The sequence below is a fragment of the Nematolebias whitei genome, chromosome 9 (assembly GCF_014905685.2).
Source record: "Nematolebias whitei isolate Nwh7 chromosome 9, NemWhi1, whole genome shotgun sequence".
Lineage (NCBI taxonomy): Eukaryota > Metazoa > Chordata > Actinopteri > Cyprinodontiformes > Rivulidae > Nematolebias > Nematolebias whitei.
Genome location: NC_056506.1, coordinates 9,694,944 through 9,703,425, shown reverse-complemented (window position 1 = coordinate 9,703,425; position 8,482 = coordinate 9,694,944). Strand labels below are relative to the sequence as shown.

The 8,482-nt window shown below is 41.0% G+C and overlaps 1 protein-coding gene across 1 annotated transcript in view; it reads left to right on the top strand.

The window, feature by feature from the left end:
- Positions 1–6,876, top strand: part of LOC119414868 (serine/threonine-protein kinase tousled-like 1-B) — a 101,164-nt gene extending 94,288 nt beyond the window's left edge. The window contains exons 17-19 of the mRNA XM_037681989.1: positions 4,342–4,453; positions 4,541–4,648; positions 5,313–6,876. Of these exons, the coding sequence (XP_037537917.1) occupies positions 4,342–4,453; positions 4,541–4,648; positions 5,313–5,462 (370 nt within the window). The 3' untranslated portion in view covers positions 5,463–6,876. The remainder of the gene's footprint in view (positions 1–4,341; positions 4,454–4,540; positions 4,649–5,312) is intronic.
- The last annotated feature ends 1,606 nt before the right edge of the window (positions 6,877–8,482 follow it).

Here is an 8,482-nt window from a genome sequence, read left to right as displayed (position 1 = left end):
TATATATATGTGTATATATATGTGTATGTGTATATATATATGTGTATATATATGTGTATGTGTATATATATGTGTATATATATGTGTGTATGTGTATATACATATGTGTATATATATGTGTGTATGTGTATATACATGTGTATGTGTATATATATGTGTGTATGTGTATATACATGTGTATGTGTATATATATGTGTATGTGTATATGTATATATATGTGTATATATATGTGTATGTGTATATGTATGTGTATATATATATGTATTATATTATTATATTTTAAATCAACTGTGAAACAGTATTAATGATTTTTAATCCTCATTCAAAGTAGAAATCAAGTTAAATGTCTATGTTACAAAGTAATTATGCATTTTTGATCTTCTGTCTGAAATGAGAAAGGTGTGATGTCGGTCAAAAGTCGGAGACCGCAAACAAGTTTATTGGAACGAACTGTCATGTTTTTAAACCTCTCAGACAGAAACAAGAAAACTGGCACCTGTAAGTCTGTCATTTCTCCAAAACATTTCTCTGTCTGTTCCTAAACATCTCCGCTGTTTTTCTGACTTGTAATGACCCTCTGACGTCACTAAAACCACACCCCTGTTGGTTCTTTCAACCAATCAGCACTTCCCAAAAGTGACCGGAAGCAGAACTCTTTAAAAGTCGACACAGAAGTTCCGAGGGAGAACAGAAGTTCCAAAAGTTCAGAACAGAGAGTTCTGCTGGAGAAGGTGAAGTCCACGGTGGTCTTTTTCTGAAAGATGACACCTGTCTGGAGTGTTGATTCAGGTCATCACGCCAAAGACCTATTCAACATCTCAGGAGTTCAGCACGTTTGCTGAAATTCCACTTAACCCTATCCTTCGGTGAGTTTATTTTGGAAGCTGGGCCAGTCAGCCTCGTGGTCCCAAGTTGATGAGAAGCGGATATAAATCCCTGGAGATAAAAACTGAGCCTTGCTGGACGCCAGGAGAAGGCCTCTCTGAAACCCCACCAAGGTAAAGAGTCGACGCTCTGGTACCATCTAGCTGAAATCACCGGGAAACATGCTATCTGGTTTCAAACAAGATAACTCCCCATCTTTATTATCTTAGTTAACCCTAAGTATCCACTTTTCCTTCAAAAACTTTACTCCATCTCTATATTTCTCTGCCAGTAAAGATAAGCTAAAAGTCTGCAGACATTAATTTAAGATCTAAGGATATGTCTGTTGTTTTTATAAAGTAAAACATGCCAAGTTTTATTAATCAGAGCTGATCAGAATAATCAAGTGTACAATGTTTTGATGTTAAATTTTGATTCTGTTAATAAATGACCACATTCATTTTGATGGGTCAAAGAAAATTAACGTCTCTTGTCACTGATTAGACCATCTCCAACACAGTACCTCTGTCACATATCTGTCAAGTAGCTCGAAAAAGAGAGAACCCGTTATTAAATATTGATTGTAGTGGAGCTCCTAAGCTAACTGAAGCTAACTTAACCCTACATCACTACATGTATATATGTATGTATATATGTATGTATGTGTATTTATGTATGTGTATGTATATATGTGTATGTATATATGTGTATGTATATATGTGTATGTATATATATATACATATATGTATATATTATTTTCTTGTAATTTTCAATTCATATGCTCTTTTATGATTGTCTACTGTTGTACTGATAAATATCTCCTTGAGGGTAAACTATATCTTTGATGCAAGTGTCAAGCACAACTGATAGCGGTTGGTCTCTAATTACGAAGAATTTTAGCAATTTCTCGGTAAACATTCAGACTCCTGGTCTTCAGTGGTGTGTTCTTGTTCTGTCCGGAGCGGGCAATCTGATTTCGGTCATCCACGCTCAGTCTGTCCCTCCTCGAAGACGGGTAGACTGAGCGAGGCAGATTGGGCGCAGCTGGCCGGGGTCGGGCTTCCTGTTTCGGGTTCATTGAGAGTAGCAGAACGCTGAAACCCCGGAGCTCGAATGTCCTACGTAAAACTAACTTTAACTTTTGTTTAATGTGGTGCTGTGGCTCTGCAGACATTGCATGTTGCTGTCTTGCTTTGTTGTGTTTCTAGTGTAAAATACTTTCACACAATGGACATGTTTCAATGAAAAGTTGGTTAGCTGTTAGCCACAGTTGCACAGGTTGCAAACTATGAAATGGATTTCCTAAATGTGAGGCGGGTCTTATTACTCTGGGTTCATGAGACACGCCTCCATTCAGGAAATCCATTCCATAGTCTGACGCCAACTTGCAGAGCAGCTGGCAGGGAATCACATGAGAAGTTTCATCAGACCAGGCATACTTCATGGATCGGAAATTTCTGCAGGTTGGATCGGAAAAATACGATACGTAAATTATGCTGATATCGGAGGCTGATACGGTTCGGATCAGCTCAATCCCTATTAACAAGTTATAGACGTGTTGCCTGCTGCAGATCCAGTCTCCGTGAAACAACGTTGACACACAGCTTTGGATTAGTCCACTTGTCTTTTAACAAGAAAGCCATGTTCCCACACTGGAGACCGCAATGAGATGAAAGGGTCTTAAAGCTCAGGCTTGTTCGTTGCCTGCTAGGCTGCTAATGCTATGTATGCTGCAAGACTGCAACATTAGCGACATGCTGGAACACGCTTAGGAACTTTAGTTCCGCGGTGCATAATTTCTCGCTAATAAAATTTAATGAGTGAAAAAATAACCGAAACAATACGCTTGTGGACCGAACCGAACATGCCGCATCGAAACAGTTCAATACACCCATGTGTACCGTTACACCACTAATTATTTTCATTTCAAACCTACATCAATGCAAATGATATTACTTAAATTTCAAAACATAATTAAAGATATTTAGGCGGTGCTCCTTGATGAGTGCTATTTTTAGAATGTGCTATGGGTGACCAAGTGCCCATGGGCACTGTGTTGGTGAGCCCTTGTCTAGTGTTTCTTAGGGGGAAAATTGACCACATTGAAAGTCATTATAAATGCATTTATTGATCCCATAATTATATAATAAAATATTGCATTCTTCCAAGTAATGTTTTTTTTTTTTTTTTTTTTTTTTTTTTTTTTACCAACGTCTCAATACTTTTAATTTGTATTTTGCTTGGATTTCTTACATTTGAGAGCCTCTGTAAAAAATTTCTGGGACAGCCAGATGTCGAAGCGGACGCCTGCCTCCTATATGCCTCCCGAGTTCTGGAATTGTGCCGCTCAAGGTTGGAGTAGCTCTGTTACTTTCTTTCTGAGATTTTGCTTTTGGAAACTTTAATTCCTCTTTTTCTGGATGTAAATCACATTTTTTTGGTGATTGTTTCCTCTGGTATCAGATGCTGTGCAGCTGAAAGGATTTTTACTGAAACTTTTTAGTTTTGAACATTTGTTATGATGCGTAACCATGGCAACAAGGCAGTTTTCTACAACCAACAGCAGCTGATTAACATCTCAAAAGCTCAAATAGTATCTCAACTACAGCCCCAAATCTCAAACGAGTTGAAAAGGATGTTCTGTGGACGCATTCTCATCTACCTGCTGGCTGTGCTTGAGTGCCTGGCCACTGGGATCCTGGGGCTGGCGGGAGACATGGCTTATGGTGGCGGAGGGACGGGGCCGTCCCTCGTTACCTGAAGTTGGCTGTCCGCAGCGACGGGGAGCTCGGTAGGCTGCTGGGAGGAGTGACCATCACTCTGGGAGGAGTTCTGCCCGGCGTTCGGGCGATCCTGCAGTCCGGGGGAGCCAAGGGGCCGGCCGAGTCTGGGTGGACGAATCGGACGGCATCTGCAGCCAGTTTCTTAGGATCCACTGTGGGATGGACCTTTACAAGAGATCCTTCCTGTCTACAGCCATCAGTACCTATACCATCTCTTAATGAAATGAGGATAACGAGTTACAACAACAAATAATTTCCCTTTGGGATCAATAAAGTATTTTTGAATTGAATTGAATATCGTTTGACAGAATTGCTTTTGTTGGATGCAAAGAACAAAAACACTTAATGTTGCATACCTTTTTCCAAAAATACCACTAAAAACAAATATTGTCAAATAAAAAAAAAAAAGTTTATTTTTTTATTTTTACTAGAAGCACTTAAGAATGTTTGAGTAAAAGTGTATATTTTTATTTTGATATTTTTGTTTCAGGCTGAGATGGCTCTAAAAGAATAGGTTTCTGTGGAAAAATACATTTTTTTATTTTTTTTTATTTAAGCAGTTAAATAAGGGTGCTGACTTTTTCCTAAGGAACACCGTCTTAACATTGAACCTTCCGGGGGTTGAAATAAGTAAATTAAGCTTGTTTTTGGTGCACCTGATGGAAGAAAGAATCACTTGTGTGTGTCTGCTCAGGTACCTCCCCCCAGAGTGTTTTGTCGTAGGGAAGGAACCGCCTAAAATCTCAAACAAGGTGGACGTCTGGTCTGTGGGGGTGATCTTCTTCCAGTGTCTCTATGGACGCAAGGTACACTGCAGCACTGCTCACACCGTGTGCCTTTGTATTTAAATCAGCCGAGATGCCGAGCTAAAGATGTTTCTGCTCATTTTACAGCCGTTCGGCCACAATCAGTCTCAGCAGGACATCCTTCAGGAAAACACCATCCTCAAAGCCACAGATGTCCAGTTTCCTGCTAAACCACAAACCAGCACAGAGGCCAAGGTGATGGAACGCTCATGCTTTCTAATGTTTTCTCATCATGATCAGATTAAATTAATTTTTAGCAAAATATCCCACTTGTGGATTTTTCATGATACGTTCAGAAAGTGCACCTTTCACTGATAAACCTTTGGAGTAAATCGAATTAAAGATGGCTGCCATAGCCATATAACAAACACAAAAACTGCACTGATCTGGTCAGTTTCACAGACCTTCTACAAACCACACTTTGAGCATTGAGGTCTTGCTAAGGTCCTAAAGAAGTCTGAGGATAGTCCATCTTTGTTCAACCACAATTGCCCCAAAGAATGAAGCTATCACCACCGTGCCTCACAATTGAAAAGTGTATTTTGGTTAAATCATCACCTTTACTCATGGAAACAAATCTTTGGTTACCAAACAATAGATTAACTAAACATCATTGAGTTCCTTTTAAATGACTCCCCACCCCCGCAGTCTTTGGGCTTCAAAGACTATCGCCAACAGATGCATCAACCTTTGAGTAGATCAGTTAAAACTGGATCATGTTTAGTTGTGCTCGTTTGTGTGTTTCAAGCGTGCAACCGTCACATCATGATATTTGTAGAACTAAAGTCCAGCTGTTTTACAGGAGGACAAAATGTCCAACATTTGTCCTGTCTTGTAAACCCTCTGTCCTGTCCTGCAGGCATTCATCCGGCGCTGTCTGGCCTATCGCAAGGAGGATCGGTTTGATGTCCACCAGCTGTGCTCAGACTCCTACCTTCTTCCTCACATGAGACGTTCAAACTCCTCCGGTTCCCTGCAGCCCCCTTCCTTGTCGCTGCCCACCTTCTGACTTGTTTCATCGGCGGGACCCTCAGGTTACCGCCGAGGCAGAACTGTTGCCAGTGGAGAATAAGACATGGATTGCTCTTTTTTTTTCTTTTTCTTTTGCTCCTGAACAGGATACATTTGACAGAATTGAATTAAATGTAAACTCAGAAAAGGAAGAGAAAGGTTGTTGCCCCTGAACACAACTGAGTATGAGGAAGAGGGGATAAAGAGGAAAGATGGCGTTGTTTGAAGCGAGACTGAAGGAACATGTGAGGATTTCTTAGAAGCACTGTCCAAACCTCATAGCTCCATGTGCACCTCCATCTCCACATCAGGATGTTCTTTACTGGGTAAAGACCTTCAGTCGACATGAACCTTCAGCAGCAGTCGGCGCTAGTCGAGATGTTGAGATAAAAATAACGGCTGCATTTCATCGATCGTTGGTCTCCACACATCAGGGATTAATTTCAAAGTGATCATGTGACCGTGGCATTACTTTTAGGTTGCACTCCTGATCCAGGTCATGTTCTTCTGGGCTCAGATTTGGTTTGAAGCACCGCGGCTTGGCCAAGTCAAATCAAACACTTTTCCACATCGTGGAAAATGGATTTCTTTTATTTGTCTTTATTTTAGGTATCAGTCTTAATTTTGTTGTTCAGGTAAGAGTCTGAGGTTTTGCACAGGTTGATGTCTCCATGTGTCTGAAGACTGCGTTACAAGCGCCTGCCCTGCGGACAGGGCTAGGAAGTCGGTGTACATTTCATGATCAGGAGGCACTGCTCACTAACAGATATATTATACCGAAGCTTCTCCTCACTTCTTAGTTTCTCAGTTTGTTTATCTGAAGAGCTGTTATTGGTTTGCTGCTATAAATGTTGCTTTTAATTTCTTTGTGAATGATTCTCACCTGACGTCTGTGCATACTTGAACCTTGTTTAAAATTTCCAGAGCCTGTTGCTGTTCCGAGGGAGGCTCCCCTGCACCAAACGCCTGCTTGGATTAAATTTGTTTTTGTTGACCTAAGTGTAAAGTCCAACAGACATGACGAGCGAACACCCAGTATGCTGTGTTGTCTTCCTGCCAGAGGAAGTGAGCACGTTTGGCTGAGCTGCATAATTAACTTCATCTGGAAATTCAATGGATATCTCAACATGTGCTTGTCTTAATAAAACACTTACCTGAATGACGCTGTGATTTTTGATGCTTGGAGCTGAGCGACGAAACATATTTAAGTGCAAGGTCGATAGCTGCAACAAGTGCATGTCTACCCGCTTAAAACTGCACACAGGTTTCAAAAGTATTCACCATATTGGTGTTCTTTAAAGCCCAACACCCACCACTATAGCCCCAATCTCTTTAGGGGTAGTCGCTGTCATAGAATGAGTTATGTTTGGGGGTTGTCACAGTCGGGCCAGGCACGTGTTTAAAAAAAAAAAGAAAAACAAACCAGTCAAGGAAACACACAAAGGCTGATCACCAGTGATGGACAAATGAAGCTTATTTAAAAAAAAAAAGTAGAACTTTTCAACACTGTCCCCTTTGGCGACGCCTTGTGTCCGAAAGTGTAAAGAGCTTGAAACCACAGCATGAAATGAACTGTCCAACCGACAGAGTTGACAGCTTTTTAACATCCTGAGACATTTCTCGGGTCCATGACTATCATTGAGGTGCTTTCAACATTTACTTTTTGTAGGTGAAAAAATATAATCAAGTTTATTTGATAAATAATGAATAAAAAAATGGTTAAATTGTGTCATCTGGACTAGTTTCTTTAAGTGAGAAATGTTTCGTCCCCCATCCAGACGACTCTCAAAGGCCATGTACGTGTTAAAAGCCTACTTCTGAGATTCCAGCAGGACTTTGGTTTGAAACACAGCAGTGAAGGTTACCTATGTGACAGATCAGGTTGCCAGGCCGTAGACTGAGGAAGTCCTTTGGATGGGGGACAAAATGTTTCTCATTTAAAGAAACTGGTCCCGATGACACAATTGAATTTTTCTTGTTTTTATTTACCTGGAATATTGAGCTTACAACCCTTTTTCTTAACGAATAAACTTGGCATGACTTCCTGACATTTGTAAACGTGCAAAAAAATAAAATTAAATCTTACCTAATTCACAGCTAGCACACCAGTCTAAAATGATGCATCTGCAGGTTTTCTGCCTCCGTGACTTTATGTAATGAACCAGTTTACTGGGAGATCAGATGGTAACTTACATACATAGTGTTTTCGAAAGTTTTGTTTTTTTTCCTTGGGATAAAAGTGCTTATGAACTGATGAACTAAACGCATAAAACATGTTAGGCTGACTCACTAAATGTCTCACTAAATGTCGCTTGCTGGTTTGCTGTATTTTGCGCAAATGGCGCCATTTAAAACCCACCACAAACTTGTCCAATGATTTATTCCGAAAGCTTTGAATCGAGTATCAAAGCAGTGAGGTAACCAAATTAATAAAGCTCTGACACAAGAGCTTCCGTAATTGTTAGGTTTTTTTGATACATGCCCCAGAGCTTCAGCTTCAAGCAACCCATCACTATTGATGATCTCACACCAGAGAACAGGCACTGGCAGGAGTGTGTAGTCACAGTATGTAGTCAAAGGCAGTAATGTGAAGTCACAGACAGTAGTGTGTTCACATGCAGGAGTGTGTTAGTCATTGGCAGGAGCTTGTTGTCATAGACAGAAATGTGTAGTCAGCGACAGGTGTGTGTGGTTACAGGCAGGCGTGTATAGGCACAGGAACTGTGTATTCACAGGCAGCACTGTGTGGTCATAAGCATGTAGTCACAGGCAGGAGCGTGTAATCACAGACTGAAGCGTTTAATCGCAGGCAGTAAAGTGTAGCAGAGGTAGGAGTGTGTAGTCAAAGGCAGGAGCGTATAGTCATAGGCAGCAGCGTTTAGTCATAGGCAGGTGTGTGTAGCGCAGGCAGGTGTGTGTTGTGTCAGGCAGGTGTGTGTAGTCGCAGGAAGGTGTGTGTGGTCACAGGCAAGAGCGTGTAGTCAAAGGCAGGAGCGTGTAGTCACAGGCAGGAGCGTG